The 18,840-nt window shown below is 38.9% G+C and overlaps 1 protein-coding gene across 3 annotated transcripts in view; it reads left to right on the top strand.

Annotated features, from left to right (window-relative positions):
* Positions 1-18,840, top strand: part of PARN (poly(A)-specific ribonuclease) — a 139,191-nt gene that overhangs the window by 92,251 nt on the left and 28,100 nt on the right. For all 3 annotated transcript variants that reach the window (XM_011358390.2, XM_023529642.1, XM_023529643.1), the window contains one exon: positions 8,672-8,861. In XM_011358390.2, coding sequence (XP_011356692.1) covers positions 8,672-8,861 — 190 coding nt within the window. The remainder of the gene's footprint in view (positions 1-8,671; positions 8,862-18,840) is intronic.

Genomic DNA, 18,840 nt, shown 5'->3' with positions numbered 1-18,840 from the left:
ACCATTAAGGTCTACTTCCAGTTCCTCAGTCACTCAGATGGGTCAGTCATGTTCCTTCTGCCTGAAGCACTATTCCCCACTGCCGGCCCTTTTAACACTGTCTACACTCCCAACATGCATGTCTCAGGAAAGACCCGAATGTCATTTCCTTAGGGGAGTGGTCCCTGTGTCCTGGGCTCGATCAGCGTGCTTCTGCTTTCTGGCTCTCAGTAGTGTGTGGGGCTCTGTGCGCTGCCCCTCTCTCCCTGGGGAACCGAGGGCTGTGTCTCTGATTCACAGTCCCAGTTGCCTAGTCTTAGAAGATGGTTTGTTCGTGAATGAATGGATAGATGAATAAATGAACAGATGAGAGTATAATATATCAGTGTCTGTATTTATAAGCAGTATTTATAAGCAAGTGGATGGACGAATAAATGAACAAGTGAGAATGAAATACATTTATAAAGCAGTTAGTATAGTTCTTAATATATAGAGTAAGTACTCAGTAAATGACAGCTTTATTTATTTTTAATCAACTTTTCAGGTAGTAACCAGGAAAAGAAAAAGAAATAACCACCACCAGGCTGGTTAATGGAAGCAGTGCTCCTTAGTGACGTCATTCATTAAATGCTAAGGCAGTTGTCATAGGCCACGGGAACTTAGAACTTACATAGCAGTCTCTTCCCCTCATAGTCAATATCTGGTACTATTGCCTCTTCCCCTCTCCTACCCTTCCCCATGCTAAAATGATCATTTCTCAACATGATTCTTGCCTACGTGGTGTTCTCCTACCAATCTGTTCCTTTCTTTTTCTTTTCCTGTAGATGGTGGGCGTCTTCAGGGTTGGGGAATGTCTTCCCTTCTGCCAAACCCCAAGACCCTAGTGAATGAGGTGACTGTTTCAAAAGCTGACTATGGGGTTGTCAAGAGACTTAGGGAAAATTGACTAATTTTGGTCTCAGTACAGTTTCAAAAAATCACAATTCAGACTTTTTGATTTCGTACTTGTCGAGTATGGTTGATATATTGCTTTCTATATCTTCATTTTATTTCCACATTTTTCACGCAGGAGATTTTGCTAGACTGCATCCAAATTCTAAATGATAGCAGTAGTGCATGAGCTGTTGCAGACTTGGAGGTGTCAGGCCTCCTCACCTCTGGCACACCCAGGTGAGATGAGATACAACTCTCTGAACCTGTATCGCTGTAGGTGTCGTATATTGGCTTGGGCACAGTTCTTTTCATCAGCAGTATGTTTTATGATTGAACAGCAGTAGCCTCATTAATTAGGCATAGTGCCAGGCCCTGTGCTAGAAGCTTTGCACCCATACTCTCTGCTCGTCCTAACAGCCTCATATGATAGGTGTGTTCGTTTTATGGGTAACAGAACAGAAGCCCGGGGGGCAGATGACTTGCCTCAAGCAAGTTAAGATTGGGGCAGTATTCACACTCAGGCCTTTGTGGCCTCAGAACCTATGGTTTTCCCATTGGACTTCGTTGCCTCCCTTTTTCGTACTGTAGGCTTCAAGTAAATGTTATCATGTCTACACGTCAGCCTCCGTCCAGTTCATAAAGTGTTTTCTTCACTATTTCTTTGGCCTTAATTAGAAAGCTCTGAGGTGAAGAGAGGTGTGGGACAGTGACTAAATGAGTGCCTGTCTTTTTTTAATTGAGAGGCATGATGTGGAGAGGACATGGAGGTGTAGGCATGACTTGTAGTTGGCAGAACCAGGATCATACCCTTGTCCTGCTCTGCTACTTCCTCGCTGGGTGCCTGTTGATTTTTCTCTCAGCTTTGGCAGGAAGCAGGGATGACAACACCGACCTTCACTGCGGTAGGGAGCCAGTGAGGGGGTATGTGGAAGGTGTCTGTAAACGCTCAGCTGCTCTTGCTGTCATGCCCTGCTGTTCACACCTTTCGGCACAGTCACCTGAGCCTGCTTCCTTTTTCTTGATTCATTTCCTTTCCTGGGTGCCTCCTAAGAGTCAGGTGCTATGGTGGAGACCTTAGGAAAGCAGAATGAATGAATCAAGTCCTGCTCTGCCTGTTACTTCACTATTTCCATCTATTCCCTTTACAGGGCTTGGATCTCTTCCATTGCCTTAGATTGTCACTCTCTCAGGCTCAGTACTTTAAAAAATAATTGCTGTATGAAGGAAGAATAAGGACAGGGAATCACAAACTGCGATCCTCCCCTGTGTCTGAGGCAAGTGCATCAGCCTCATGGCTGGGAGGCTCAGGTGTGACCCTGTGCAGGGACGGTTACTGCACAAGGGAACCTGCTTTTGAGAATCAGAGTCACCTCCTCTTGTTGCCAGTCCTGGGCTCTTCATCCACTAGATCAGGCTTCAAAATGGGATTTTCAACTGTAAATTCTGTGAATATGTACCTTAGTTCTGGCTTTTTTCTCTTGAGCTGAAGCAGGCTGCCGACAGGTAAAAAAGCTGTGTTTCTTCCCTTTTTTCCTTCCATAATCTTGGATTAAGTTCTGCCAAAGTACTGTGGTAGAACCCAGGTGCCACAGAGATGGCTAAGTATAGTCCCCCTCCTCAGGGGTCATCTGGCCCTGTGGCGTCACTGTGGGAAGAGAGTAAGAGCTGAGGCGAGAGAGCCAGACAGGGCTGGATGGTTACTGAGGACCCTGGATGGTACCCAGCAAGTTGGGACTTTATCTTGGAGACTCTGAAGGGTCCTACAGAAGAGAACGGGTGGTGCCAGTAGGGAAAGGATGGACAGCAAAGGGTGGAACAGAGGGTCTCATTTTCTGGGCTGGCCCGCCCACCTTTGACTATTTGGGTACACCGAAAATGGCCGTGTTTCATCATGCTCTGTTAGGTCACCAGTTCCTGTGTGCGCCTCAGGGGCTTCTGAGACCTTTGGATGGATTGAAGGGAAGTACATCCCCAACCAGTTTTTGAACACAGGAAGATGTTCATAGTGACCATTACGGTTGGGTGGCTTAGTTTTGTTTGGTTTGGCTTTAACTCCTCTCTTTAAAGATTTTAAAGTTGGCTTTTCCACAGAATCCAAGATAAAATCCTCCATTCTCTATCCGATAAAAGTGGAAAAGCAGTCCCTCTGTTGGAAACTAAAATCTGGTCAAAGTTATATGGAATATGAGAAAACTTTTGTATCTAGTATGTTCACATTTAAATAAACAAACAAACACAGAACGACATTTGGCGTCATCCTGGCATGGGGTGCAAAGCTAGAATGACAGCACAACAGTGCAGGGCCTCGGGCTGGAGACTGTCGGAAGAGTAAGAAGGCCGTCTCAAGGAGCGTCCAAAGTAGGCACTGCTGAGCACGAAAGCCCACGCTGACATGCGGAGAGGAGGATTTGGGTCTACGAAGCTGGCAGAGATTGCTCTGGCACATGTCACTTCTGGTGGTGGGTTAATATACCGGGTTACCACACAGAGATTCCTGCTATTTACATAAAACCCGTGTGTAGAGATGGACAGGCTCTGATCACACAAGATGTATATGCCTCTGTTAACTCTAAGCGACATGATCTGGGACCCTTCTAGCACACGTGATGTCAGGAGAAGAACAGAGGCTTTGCTTTGGATCCCAGTCCAAACACTTGTGATCTTCAGGACCTTGAGTTAATCACTTCTGAGCCTCAGTTTTCTTATCTACAAAGTCAGGATTAATGCTTGCAAGATTTTCTGTGCCTGGTAGAGTAAATAGCCAATAAATACTTCTCTTTCTTGTAAACATTAGATTAATAAAAACATAGGTAATTCCCTTAGAAATTGAGAACTTGATGTTGGTGGAGGATAGCCATTGCAGAAAATGCAGGGCTGACGGTGCGTAACTGCCTCAGCAGATTCCCAGTGCTCCCCCACCCCACTCCCAGCAGTTGCTGCAATAAATGGGTTTTAGCAGTGTGATAACCAAGCTGTACAGTGTCTTTAGCTACCTAGGGAAGATTGGCGAAGCCAAGCATTTCAGCAACAGTGCTTGCGTACACTACGTGGACCATCCAGAGGCACCTCCATAGCACTGAAGACATTAAAAATGGAAGTCACCTTTACCTGGTCTTACAGGGACTTTCATACTTGGACAGGCTGTGTTGAAAATGGCCCTTAGTTGGACAGGGTGAACAACAGAGAAACTAAACAATTTGTTTGCTTAAAATGGAATGAACATCTGTGAAACCACCACTCAGCCCGAGAACTGAGATATGCTAATAAATTGCATCTACCTGTTCTTTCTCAACCCCATCCTCATGACCCCACCCCTTACCTCCATTCCTAGCCGGGACAGCCACTCTTATGAGAGTCGTGCTGATGGTTTTCTTGTTTTTGTTTTTGTTTTTATATTTCCTCTTTCCCTATTTCTCTTCACCCCCATCTCTATTGCTCCCCTTCCCCCTCCCTGTTTTTTCTCTCCCTCTCTACAAATCTACAAAATGTTATCTTAGTGCTTGTAATTCGCCTTTGCCTAAGGTTGAGCATCTCTTCATATAATTATCGGCATTATATGCTTCCTTTTCTGTGAAATGACTATGTATGCTTTTCATGTCTTTTCTCCATTTTTCTATAGGGTGTTTTCTTGTAGGTGTTTTTATGTGTTCTGGTACTCATTCTCCATCTGTTGCGTGTGTGAACAAATATCTACTCTCAGTTTGTAGATTGTCTTCACTCTCTTTAAGATGTCTTCTGATGGACAGAAGTTTTAATATTAATGTTGCCAAACGTATTGATCTTTTTTTATGCTTATTAGCATTTTTTGTGTCTTCATAAATTCTTTCCTACGTCAAGCTTAGAACAATATTTACTTGTATTTTCTTTTCAAGTTTTTGAAGTTTACTTTTGACATTTAAGTTCTTCATCCATGTGGAGTTGATTTTTCAGCAAAGGTGTGAGTCAGAATCCAATTTCATTTCTTTTCCTATGGATAAACAATTTTTTCAACTTTTCCTTTTCCATGTTCTCTGTCACGATGTCTTTGTCCAAAATCAAACTTTGACAGATGCATAAGTCTGTTTCTAGGCTCCTCTCTATCAGTGATCAGTTTGCCTCTGGACCACCTCACACTGTCTTAATTACTCTAACTTTACATTATGCTTGTTTGGCTAGCAAGGCAAGCCCCGCTTCCTTTCTCTTCCTCATAAATGTCGGGGCTATCGTTGGCCCATTTGTTCTTCCATTTAAATTTCAGGATCAACCTTTCTAATTCCACAGAATAACTGAGGTATAATTTATATATAGTTAACTTACTCTCTTTGCTGTACAGTTCTATTTCAGCAAATGTACACAACCACGTAACTGCCACCACACTCAAGATATAGGACAGTTCCATCACCCCCAACTCCCCTCATCCGCTTTGTGGTTGGCCTCCTCCCCCTGCCCCTGGCTACCATGGCTCTGTTTTCTGTTCAGGTTTGTTTTTCATTTCATTTAAAATTTTTTTCAGTGTTTTATTAAAATGCTAGAATTTTGTTTTTACTGGAGTTACATGAAATCTATAGATAAATTTAGGAGGACTCTACATCTTACTTTAAGGCTTCTTGTCCTTAAACATAATGTATCTGTCAACTTAGTTGGAGAGACTTAGTTTGACGATAATAGAAAGTTCTTAATTTTCATAAAACAATCTAAATATTTTAAGTAGTTCTTTAAAACTAGTAAAGGAAACATTTTATAAGATAATTGTCAGTCTAAATAAGCATATAAGTACACACAAATACACGCAGACCTGTGGCAATATTACATTAAAAAAACAAAACCCGTCTTGGTTCCAAACCAGCTTTGTTGCTCACCTCCAAGACTTTAGGCAAGCTGCTTAGCTTCCCTGATTCTGTCACTTTATCTCTATGATGACTAGAACATTCTTTCCTTATGGGGTTGTTGTGAAGATTAAAAGCTATAATGTGTGCAGAGTGTCAAGAGACAGCAGAGGCACAGTGAAGCCGCGAGTGGATGAGACTATTATGTGGGAGGACTCCTCTCACTACCTACAAGGAAACAGAGAGGACTCTCAGAGTATTTGGTTCCCTAGTGGCTTTGACCAAGTGGCACAACCGAAAGATGGCCTTGAATCATTTCCCTGACAAATTTGGAAAAGGTTTGTGTTGCCAAGCAGCCGGCCACATGCTGCTTCTGACAGGCGAGCTGGAATCACTGGAGGACACAGCTGACAGCCAATTCATTTTGCTGATTCATCCATTAGAGGGGTGGCTCTGAGCCAGAGTTTGGCTTCTAGATTAAAGGCCGAGAGCTGCAAAGCTGCTGGAACTTGAAGGTATGCTGGTAAATTATTGCCATGTGAAGGCCAGCAGTGGTTTGTTATTTGTTTCCCCTTTTAAACAATCCTAGTTCCAAATGTGCTCACATAAGTTCCTGCTCTGTGGTTAGGGAGTTGTTTGTAACATTTATCCATGGGACTGAGAGCTAAATTATTGGAAACAATTGGACACTGTTAAATAGATCGTCTTGGCTCTTTTGTGCTCCCATCATCACCTTTGCTTTCATGGGGAATTCTGACTCAGGCCTACTTTTTTATTTAGTAGTCTAAATTAAATTTAAGAGAGGGATTATTGCCGATGTCATCCCTCTTGGGCATGCTTGCAAAAATGAACCAGCCGGATTAAGGAATAAAACTCAGGAAAATCCAGGAGGATCTTACAACAATCAGTACAGAATAACGATGGTAGAAGCTACAGGTTGTCACATTGGTAGGTTAACCTGTTTCAGTAGGTAGTCTCAAGCTTGCAGGGAAATCATCTCTCCATAAAGCTCTCATGTGACAGGGTAAGCTTGAGTGTGTGGAGATTGTGTCTTGTTTTGCAAAATACCTAGCACGAACAGACACTCAGTGAGCAATTACTGGATGGAAACATAGATGGATAGTATTTGTTGATATAGAAATTGTTGGGTGGTTAGATAATGAGGGGAAAAGTCAGAAATGTGGCTGTCACGAGGAATAAAGTTTTCAAGAAAGTTTCCTATATTTGTGGTTTCCTGATGTAAGTGACTTTGGTCAAAGCACATCTGCAGAACTTGATGCCTTCTTAGTGGATCTCCTCGTGAGTCAGAGCTTGCTGTTTTGAGCTCACTTCTCAGTAAACTCACTCTACTTCTTTGGGAGACTTTGTATAATATGAAAGTTCCTTAATACTCTGAGGGTTCCCCCACCTCCTCTACTTCTAGAGTGAATATTTGAAAAGTATGGGAAACTTCTTAGTAAAAATTTGTGTTTCTTAAAGAAGTGGGGGTTTTTTTTTTTTCTTGTTTTATTTTGCTCTTTAAATGACTAAAATTTTTAGGGCATGACATTCTTTCTGTAAACCACTATCATATTGAGAAGTTTTAAGCAAATCTGGTCTACTTGGAGTAAAGATTAAGTGTCAGGTGTCAGATATGTGGAACAGCTGCCCCTCACACAGTTGTCTTTCCTCTGATTTAAGGTCACTGATATACTGGGGTCCCTTGTCCAGTTCTGATGTGCTCAAAGACTGCGTGCTCATCACCATGTGCTGCATTCTGCCACACACCCATTCACATAATGTTTATTAGAACCGCTCTGTACCAAGAACTTTGCTAGGAGTGGGCATACAGATTCTGTGTCAGACGTCATGGTCCTTTTGCAACTGCTCAGGTACCAAGTCTGCCCTAATCACCCCCAGCAGCATGGCCAGGCTCTGCTGTCTCACTGCCAGTGTGGGTAATAACTATTGGCAATGATTGTAAGTGAGGAGAATATGCTCAAACTGCATGAGCCAGAACCAGCAAATGGGCACCCATCCACCTATAGGCCTTGCTTGGGTCCTCATTGCCACGCTACCAGCATTTTCCATCCCACCAGCCTCCGAGAAGGAGGCAGCAAGGGATTACAACTAAACTGACCTGGCCTTAGTCAAGCATTAACACCAAGGAGGGAAAGAGCTCCAGCTTTCAAGTATGCCTGCTAGCCAGAGGCACGTTACAGAGAATTAGCAGGCTCTAAAAGCAGGAGAGGAGGCATGTCTCAAGTATTGTGGCGATATCTTGAATTTGCAGAGACCAAAGTGAGGTGCAGAGCAGTAAGAAGGGCCCTGACCTCAGGGTTAAAGTAATCTGGCCTTGCATCTCAGTGCTGCCACTCACTCGTGGTGTGGTCTGTAGTAAATTACCCGACCTCTGTGCCCTTGCTTTCTCATCAGCAAGAACAGTTCCCACCTTGCAAATGTGTTGTGAAGATGAGACATCATGCATGCAAAACACCAGCACAGACATAGGACAGACCTTCAGTGTTTGACACAGTGGTCAGCGCCACTGTCAAGGTTGTTTCTTTTGTCATTTTTATTTTTCACAAAATAAGTTAGGGTTTACAGTTTTCCCTTTGTGGTTTCGTTTTGTTGTTTTCATTTTCTTACTCTGAAAATAAATAATTTCTAAGTGGTAATGTCATCTGCAAATATTTTGAAAATTAATGTTTTACATACATTATTACGGTTCTTTACAGTTTACAGAGGACTTTCACAATCTGGAGGAGATTGGGGAGCAGTGACTCTCTCTCTTTTCTCCCTGTGAGGACACTCAGACTTGGAGTCTATGGAACATTCCCAAGGCCACCTGACTTCTAAATGGCAGAGCCAACATCCGAGCTCAGACCTGAACCCAGGGCCCCTTTGACTACCTCAGCGACATCTCTGGGGCTAAGCCAGACTCTTTTGTAAGGATTGTTTTCTTTTCTTTGTAGCTGTCAATACCAGCAAATATGCAGAAAGCTATCGGATCCAGACTTATGCAGAATATGTGGGAAAAAAACATGAGGAGAAGCAGATCAAGAGAAAGTGGCCAGAAGAGAGTTGGAAGGAGGTTGAGAGAAAGCGGATAAACACTCAGTGCGTGTCCTACGCTCTGCAGAATCACTGTTACCGCACCAACAGGTAAGAATCCTTGGCTGCTGATTTAAGAGGGCAGCGTTGTTCTAGCAAAATCTTTTCTTGTTGCTGTCTACAGGATGGTAAGTAATAATCTAACCTTTGAGAAAGACTTTTTTTCTAACTTCTTCTGTAATATCAGAAGTGACTACTACCTGAATTCCTTCTGTGCTTTATCGACCACAACTCTTTCAGTTAATACAAAACCCTCCTGAGGCAGACAGGATACATCTTATTGCCATTTTAGGGGTGAGGAAACAGAGGCTCCATGTCTTGCCCACCAGTTGAGAGAGAGCCAGTTTTAGAGCTGAACTTGGCTGTGTCTGATCCGTTCCCCTTCTTGGTGTGCCATGTTGCCTCTGTCTGAGCCTCTGAATTCTGCTCAGATCTTCTGCATGCCTACTATAAAAGGAGACCTTGATGAATACTTCCTTTAGTGGTTTTAATAATCTTTCTTTCAGAAAGTAAACACTGGTAACAGTTTGGCATCTTTGTGAAATTACAAAACATAGATATAGAAAACGGGGCGAGAGGGCAGTTCTTGAAAAAATTGTAAAGTTCATAAAAGTGTGAATTAGCAGAAGAAAAAGTTAGCCATAATTCCACTACCCAGAAGCAATCGCAATTAATATTTTGGATTGCCCTCCATACTTTTCAAATGGTTTTTTAGAGATTTAAAAAATTGAAGTATAATTAACATACAATAAAATGTACAGATGTAAAATGTTTAATTTAGTTCAAAGAGTTTTGACAGTGTTATACCCCATGTAACCACCACCCAAAGCAAGATCTAGAACATTTCTATTTCCCTCAAATTTTCCTTGTTCCCCCTTTTAAGCAAACCCAATCCTTCACTGCCCTAAGCAACTACTTCTGATTTCTATGACTGTAGATTAATTTTTATTATTCTTGGAATTTGTAAAAACTGGAATCATATGGTATTGTTTTTGGCTTCATTTGCTTAACATGTTTTTGAAATTCATCCTTGATATTGTGTATATTAGTAGTTCATTATTTTTTATTGTTCAGTAGTATCCACTGTACAAATATACGACATTTACCTATTTTCCTGTTGGTGGACATTTGCGTTGTTTCCACTTTGGAACTATTATAGATAGATAAGGCTGCTATGAACATTTCTATGAAAAAAATTTTGTGGGCATTTGTTTTCATTTCTCTTGAGTAAACATCTAAGACTGGAATTGTTTTTTCTTAGGATAGATGTATGTTAAATTTCATATGAACAGTTCTCTAGACTGAATGTACCATTTTTGACTCTGTCCACATTGTATGAAAGTTCCAGTTGCTCTATATCCTTGCCAACATTTACTGCTGTCAGTGTTTTTTATTCTAGCCGTTCTAGAGGATATAAGATTAGGTATTGCCTTGTGGTTTAAATTTGCGATTCTCTAGTAACTAATGATGTTGACCACCTTTTTGTGTGCTTGCTGGCTATTCAGATATCTTCTTTTTGAGGTGGATATTTAAGTCTCTTGCCCATTTTCTAATTGGATTGTTTGTCTTTTCACTGTAGGAATTCTTTTATGTATTCTGGATATACATCTTTTGTCAGATATATGTGCTACAAATGCATTTTTTTCAAGTTCGGGGTTGCCTCTTTATTACTGAGGTCTTTTGATGAGCAGATATTTTGATGAAGTCCTGTTTATAATTTTTTTCTTTGTGATTAGTGAGTTTCATCCTTGTCCAAAAAATCTTTGTATACCCCAAAGTTTTAATGATTTTCCTATATGTTTTCTTCTAGAAGATTTATAGTTTTAGCTTTTACATTTAAATTGTGATCCATTTCAAATTAATTTTGTATATGGAATGAGTTAGAAACCAGGGTTTAGATCTTTACATATGGATATCCACTTGTTCCAGTAGGATTTGTTCAAAAGATTTTTCTTTCCTCATTGTTCGACTTCACTTTTGTCAAAAATAAGTTGACCATGTACATCTATTTATGAACTCTTCTGTTTCACTCATTTTTATGTCTCCTCTTATGCCGATACCATACTTTCTTATTTCTGTGACTTTATAGTAAGTCTTAAAATCAGGTAGCATAAACCTTCTAACATGTTTTTTTTTTTTTTTTAACAGATTGTTTTGGCTATTTTAGGTCCTTTGTATTCCAAGTAAATTTTAGAATCATCTTGACTATATCTTCATTAAGCCTTTTTTTGTATTTTTTGCCGTAGAGGTCTTGCATGTCTTATGTTAATTTGCTTCCTAAATATATTATTGATTCTATTATAATGGAATTGTTTTCTTAAAACAATTCACTCATTTTCAAATTTTTGCTGTTTCTATGCAGACATATAATTAATTGTTGTATATTGACCTTGTGTTCTTCAACCTTTTAAAATTCACTTATCCTAATAGGGTTTTTTAAAACTATATTCCATAAGATTTTTTATGTGCACAGTCATGTTGGCATGCTATTAACAGCCTTACTTCTTTTCCAGTCTTCATGTCTTTTATTTCTTTTCCTTGCCTTGATTGTACTGACTAGCACTTCTGGTGTACTGTTAAATAGAAGTGGTGAGAATGGATATCCCTGCCTCGTTCCCAGTATTGGAGAGGGGAACTTCAGTGTTTCCCAGTGAAGTGTGAGTTTTTAGGTTGTCCATGTATGTCGTTTTTCAGGCTGTGGAAGTTTTCTTCCATTTCTAGTAAGCTTAGAGTTTGTGTCATGAATGGATTTGAATATTTTCAGAAGCTCTTTCTGTATCTTTTTCAGTTATCTTATGGTTTTCGCCCTTCATTAATATTTTGAATTTCATTGATTGGTTTTGAGAGCTTAATCTGATTTGTGTTCCTGGGAGAAATCCCATTTGGTCATGATGTATTATCCTTTTTACAGGTTGCTGGATTTGATTGGCTAATAGTTTGTGAAGTATTTTTATATCTTTATTCATGAGGAACATTAGATTGTAATTTTCTTTTGTTATCTTTGTCAAGTTTTTGTATCAGGATTATGCTGACTTCATAAAACTAGTCAAGAAGTTCTGTTATTTTCTGAAACTATGTGTATAGGATTTTTTTCCTTAAATTTTTGTTAGAATTTACCAGTGAAGACATCTGGGCATAGAGTTTTTCTGCGGGGTGGTTTTTCTTTATGAACTCAATTTCTTTAATAGATATGGAGCTATTTAGATTTTTTATTTATTCTTGTATCACTTTTAGTATTTTGTGTTTTTCAAGGACTATTCCATTTCCTTTAAGTTGTCAAAATCATTAGCATAAAATTATTAGCTCAGGATATTCCCTTATAATTTTAATATCTGTAGGGTCTATAATTATGTCCCTTTAAAATTTCCTGATATCGATAATTTGAGTTTCCTCTTTTTTTCCTTTGCTAGGTGATTATCAATTAATTCTTTCAGAGAACCAACTTTAACTTTATTTTTTTTCTCTTGTTTTTCTGTCTTATGTTTTCATTTATTTATACTATTATTTCTTTTGCTGATTTTTAATTTGTTATTCTTTGTCTAGCTTTTTAAGGTAGGAACTTAACTCATTTATCTTATTACATTTCTTCTAATAAAAGCATTTAAAGCTATAAATTTTCCTTTAGACTCTGTGTATTTTGATATATTGTCTTTCCACTATTTGTTACAAATATTTTCTCATTTCTCCTGTGCTTTCTACTTTAACCCGTGAGTTATTTAGAACTTTTTTGATAATTACTAAGACTTGCTTTATGGCCTGGTATGTAGTCTGCCTTGGTGAGTGTTCTGCATATATTTAGACTGAGTGTGAGGTTTCATGAATATCATTTTGGGTTACATTGGTTTGTGGTGTCACTCAAATCTTCAATATCCTTACTGATTTTTTGTTTGTTTGTTTGTTTACTGTTCTTTTAACTATTGAAAGGGGTGTCGAAGTCTCTAACTATGGTTGTAGATTTATTTTTCCACTTAATTATATCATATTTTTTCTTCATGTGTTTTGAAAACCTTTTGATAGGTATATGCTTGTTTTGGATTATCATAGCTTTTTAACTAATTGCCCCTTTTATCATTATGAAATATTTCTCTATTTTTAGTAATTTTGTTTTGATGTTTGTTTTATCTAATATTAAGATAACCACTCTTCTATAGTGATTTGTTCAGCCTTTTAATGTTACACATAAGTCTGTCTTACATGTTGGTGTTCGTTTCGTATTTGTCCTGTTTGTTCGATGTCCCTCTACTCCTCTCCTCTGTCGCCTTTTGGATGAATTGTGTATTAAGTATTTATTGATGTTTTAGCATTCCACATTATCTTCTCTATTGACTTTTTGCTTATACCTATCTTTGTGTTATTTTTTTAGTCATTGCTCCAGAGTAGTGTTTAGCAAACTATATCCATAGGCCAAATCCAGCCCGCATGCTTTTATAAAGTTTTATTGGAATATAGCCATGCCCGTTAATATATATATTGTCTATGGCTGCTTTGCATTACAATGGCAGATTTGGGTTGTCGTGACAGAGACCACATGGCCCACAAAATCCAAAATGTTTATATCAGTTCCTTTACAGAAAACTTTGCTGACCCTTACTCCAGGGCTATACTCTCTAATGTGGTAGCCATGAGCTACACGTGGTTAAGTACTTGAAATAGTGTCTAGTCCAAACTGAGATGTGTTACAAATTTAAATACACACCAGATTTTGAAAAATTGGTTACATGTTGAAATGAAAATATTTTGTATATTTTGGGCTAAGTAAAATATTAATATTAATTTCACTTGTTTCCTTTTACTTTTTTTAAATGGTGGCTCATAAGAAATTTAGAATTACATATCTAGTTCACATTCCATTTCTATTGGCCAAGTACTGCTCTAGAGATTATAATATGCATCTTAAATGTATCACATTTTATCTTTAAGTGAAAATTATACTACTTCATGAGCAATGAAAGACTCCTACAGCAGTACATGTCCATTTACCTCCTTCCATCCTTTGTGATACTTTGTCTCATATTTTACTTTTACAAATCCTGTATATCCCCCCAATACTTTGATTCTTTATTGCTTTTGTTGCTTTTCTCTCTCTTTTTTTTTCTTTAAACAGTTCATACTCTTAAATAAGGGACTAAAGTATAGGGGAAATGACATAAGTATAAGTATCAAAATTTAGGCACCCCTAACTGGAAAGGTACTGTTAAGATGGTGGAGAGGAAGACAGCTATAGCTGTCGGAGGGCTCACTTCTGTTGGCTTTAGTCAACTGACTCAGAGACTGTGGGAGAGATCTCACAACAGTTAGCAGTGCTGATACGGATGCATGTTTTTTTCTCCTGCTATGTGCACTGATGTTGTGTCAGCATGCTTCTTTTCTGTAATAAATTCAGTGTCCAGAATATTCAAGGACTTTATAGTTGACAGTGGGACAAAAGATAGGGCTTAGGTTCTGGGAAACTGGGTTGGACATAAATTTACTTGAGAAGGGGAGAAAGAGATTTGGGGTGGTGGTGTGAGACCTGCACAAATCTGGGTTAGCCCAGAGTTTGGAACACCCTCTACTGTGGGTGTGAAAACATTTAAGATCTTACCAATATGATAGGTGTTTAGTCTCTGTAAATGAACACTGGTGTTTGAAACATTCTTGAAAGACAGATGCTACTACCATTCTCATTTTATTAATATTTTGTAGTTAATAAAGGAAATGTTTTTCCAAAGCCACTTTGCCCAGATTTTGGCTAGTCATGTCTGTGGATTATTTGCTCTTTGGTTTATTTCAACTGTTGGCGAGACTAAATTTCAGCCTTCCTTGAAAATGTAGTAGCTCCCAGTGCTTGTTCTGCTCGTGTAGGAAATGCTAAAGCATACATTGAAGCTATGGTTTCAGATTTCACATACTTTTCATCTAAAGTCAGTGTTTTCAGAAAGTAACTGAATGTGCACGTTACATTAGGAAATGGTGGGAGGGGGTGACTTTAGAGACAAAGAGGGATTCTCCTTAAACAGACGGTATTCCAGGACCCATTGCCTTGTCAGACTGCTTACACATTTACTCATAAATGCGCCTGTGGAGCAAGTGTTTTCTCTCCTCCTAGTGAAAAACTGCCTTAGAGGCAACAGAAACCACGTGCCTTGTAAGGAAGAGTGGGAAAGCAAAGACGGTTCAAGCTTAGGCTCTGCCACCACCTAGTATCTTAAAATAAACTCTTCATTCCTCCCTTCCGTGAGTGCTTGTCAAGAGCCCCAACATGTGCCTTTGTTTTCTCATCATAAATGATGCCTTTTGGTGGAAAGAATGCTAAGTCCCTTCTAGTTCTTAAATTCCAAGTGTTGTTAACGCTGTACACAGCGTAGGGCATGAGGAGGAAACTGTTACAAGCCCTTGAGACCCTTTGATTCTCTCCCCAAATGGCAAGGAGTCTCTTCCCAACCTGAGAATTAGATTTTTAAAAATCCCTGTAGTAGGATAATTTTTTATTGAGCATATCATAAAACATTTAAGATTGGATAAACCACTGTGACAAGTGACAAGTAAACCTATGAAAGCCCTTTACTTCACAAAAATAATAAAGACAGCCCACCCACTTTCAATGGGTGCTGCCTTTCAAATTCCTACCTACCACCTATATACTAGAATTTCTTAGAAGCATCTTCAAGAAGATGGCTAGAAACCACTACGCTGTGGCAGAATAAACTTGTACTCAGCCCTTCTTTCCCCTGAGTCCTCCGTTTACACATACATTGCTTTCCTGCTTCTGGGACTTGCCCCTCACCTTCAGACCCCCCACCTCACACCACTGTCTCAGAAGTATTTCTACACCGTGAGCCTGGGAGCTCCACCCTGGTTTCGGCTCCTCCTCTCAGCAATGCTCTCAGAAGCTCTATGGTGACCATTTCTTTTTTCTTGCCTCTGGCTCCATTGTAGAACTCACCAGCCCTACAGCTTTAAGTGTTTCTTCTGTTCCTTGTTTTCAGCTGCCTTTTTTCTAGGGAAATGTCACGTTCTTTTGCTCTTATTTGCTTCTAGGTTCTGTAGCCTAGGGTAAGACTTTACATCCAGATGACACTCCTGCAATTTGCATATTCCTTTCAATAGACCCTTAGCTTCTGGAAAGGGCTGTAGAAGTTCCCTAGTCTAGCAACCTCACAGTCTTATATTTGGGCAGAGTGAATGTTGACAAATTCAGTGTAGACCTTGTGAGTTGTGTATATTTTAGCAGAGAAGGTGCTTCCCCGGCTTTAAGTCATTGAAGTGGTCAGTGCACATAATTTTTAAAAGTTCACATAGTACAGGAGAATATAAAATGCAGGGCGGAAAATCTTCACTCCCTGCTCCCTGTTCTTTCCAGCTGCAACTATTGTTTCATTTTCTTTCCGTCCTTTTCTACTCTACTTTTAAATAATATCTCTATTTCTTGTCTTACCAACTTTGACCAATATATCGCTTCTATAAAAGATTAAAAATTAAGCACATATATATTACTTTCCATCTCTCTGTCCTTCTTACTTTGGTTAGTTAGGTTATTTATACTACTTACTACTTTTTGTACCTGTACTTTTATGCTTTCTTGAGAAGTTGTTCCAAGAGACGGCAGCAGGTATACAGCAAATATTATTATAATCGTGTAAATCTAATTCTCCAAAGGAAAAGAAAGTTGTACATTGGGGCCAACAAAAAAGAAAATGTATTCGTCATTAAAATTTTGGGTGTTCCAAACTCTGGGCTACCCAAAGGAGAATCATCCAAATATCCCAGCCCTTTTTGTGTGCTTTTTTTGAGGGAAGTAATTTTCTTTTCCTTGAGTGATATATTTTTTCTTTTTTGCATATATAGTGTTTGGTTAGTAAATGCAATAAAGATGCCTCTGTTTCACCTTCATAATTGATAATGTTGCCAGATATAGAATTGTGGATCTAAAAATTTATCCTTTCAGAACTTTAAATAGAGACCACTGTAATCATTGACTTACTTTGCTGTTTTCTTCCCAAGGCAGGTGCCATGTTTGCTGTGTCTCTGTGTCTCTAGTACCTAGAGTCTGACCCAGCATGTGGACTCAGGTGTTTGGTGAATTAATGAATGAATAAATACTTGAGTGCCTGCTCTGGGCTAGGCCTTTCATGTTTTAGCTCATGTGATGCTCATAGCAGCACTGTGATGGAGGTGAGGGTATCCCCATTTCACAGAGTCTCAGGGAGATTAAATGATTCTTGACAAAGAATTGCATTTGGTACCAGAATGATCTGCAGAGCCCTGTTCTTTCTGCCATCCATCATGCTCCCCCACATGAATTATCCCAGGTCTGGTATAGCCCTGTCCTCAGGGGAACAAAGTACTCAAATAGTTGCATCTAGGTACATGCCACATAGGGGGCTATTGTCTTGACTCTGATCACCACACATCTAAGGAAACATCTAAGAGCTTTTATCTTTTCATTTAAAGGTGATATCCTAGGAAGTAGAAGAGAGGCGCTTTTGAATTTCTGCTTGAAAGAAGACCAAACTTTTCATTACAGAAAAATTTCAAACATGTACAAAAGTAGAGAAAATAATATAACAAACTCCCATCTAGCTTTCACAAAGTGTCAACAGTCAGTGTGTGGCCAGTCCTATTTTATTAGCATTCTTTCTTTCCCTCTCACCTTTAGATAATTTTGACGTGAATCACGACCAGCATATCATTTCAGCCATACGCCTATATATGCATTTTCAAAAACATAAGCAGTCATTTTTAAAGAAAACTACAATACTACTGCCACAAAAAAATCAACAATAATTTCTTAATATCAGATATTTAGTGTTCAAATTTCCTGCTCACAAATTTTTAAAAATAATTGTTTCTTTGAGCTCTACTTTCCAAACAAGGTCACATATTACATTTGGTTGATGTGTCACATTTGGTTGACATGTCTCCTATCTCTCAATCTGTAAATTCCCTCTCTCTGTGGCTTCTCTTCTCCCAGCCCCACCCCTTTGCAGTACGTTTTAGAAACCAGGCTGTTTGCTCTGTAGAATTTCCCATACGCTGGAACATTCTTTTAAGATTGTTTAACATGTACCCTGATTACTGTGTTTATAATTAACTGGTAGTTAGGTCTATAAACTTGATCAGATTCAGGACTGAACTAATGGCAAGACTATTTAAAAGACGGTGTTGTATATTTCCTATTGCATCACATTGGGTGGCATAAAATGTCTACTTGTCTCTCTTTTTGTGATAAGATGGATCAGACGGGTTCAGATGTTGCTATCCTGGTCCATCCAATATAAAATTTCTTATTAGCTTTTCAGCTGATGATGTTTGTAGCCATTAATGATCAATGGCTAGATCCATTATTTAATTAAGAGTTGCAAAATGGTGATCTTATTTATAGTTTGTTCCCTCTTCATTATTCCAAATGCTTTCATTTAAAATAAAAAATTTCTTCTCATTATTTATTTAGTTATTGGGAGATACAGATAGAAAAAACAGAATAAATTCTTTAATCTCACCCCCCAACACACCTTTTTAAAATCACTTTTCAGAGTAATTAGTTGATTTCCTAGCATCTTCCAAAGGAGAGAAAAAAGATTTGTTTCGTTTTAACCACGCGTATTTTAAAATATGTTTTATATATTTTAGTATATTACAGTTACTATTCTTTTTGATGTTCTAATTATCTTGTTTATGACCAGTGGGAGCCATTTTGAGTTGCCTCTTGAGTCTTTTGGTGCAGTCCCAATAGTCTTTAACAGCTTCTTTGATTTTGAACATTCTTAAGAAGGTGTTCCATGCTCCTCTTATCCATTTCCCACCTCATGTTTGGAATCAGCCACATCTCCAAGGGGCTCGTTCTTTTTGATGGGATATAGTGTTTAGAAACCATAATTGGGGTTCCAAGAGTGTTGACTGATAGTGCCTTATTTATTGTTTTATAGCCTTTTTGAATGAAAAGGGCTAGCAAGGTAACCTTTTCTTTCTTTCTTCCTTTTTTCTTTTTAAGGTAAGTTTATACCGATATTTCCAATTCCACTTAGACTCCAGGACTTATTTAAATTTA

Source organism: Pteropus vampyrus, unplaced genomic scaffold (genome assembly GCF_000151845.1).
Source record: "Pteropus vampyrus isolate Shadow unplaced genomic scaffold, Pvam_2.0 Scaffold40, whole genome shotgun sequence".
Taxonomy (NCBI): domain Eukaryota; kingdom Metazoa; phylum Chordata; class Mammalia; order Chiroptera; family Pteropodidae; genus Pteropus; species Pteropus vampyrus.
This window is presented reverse-complemented; position numbering and strand designations above follow the sequence as displayed.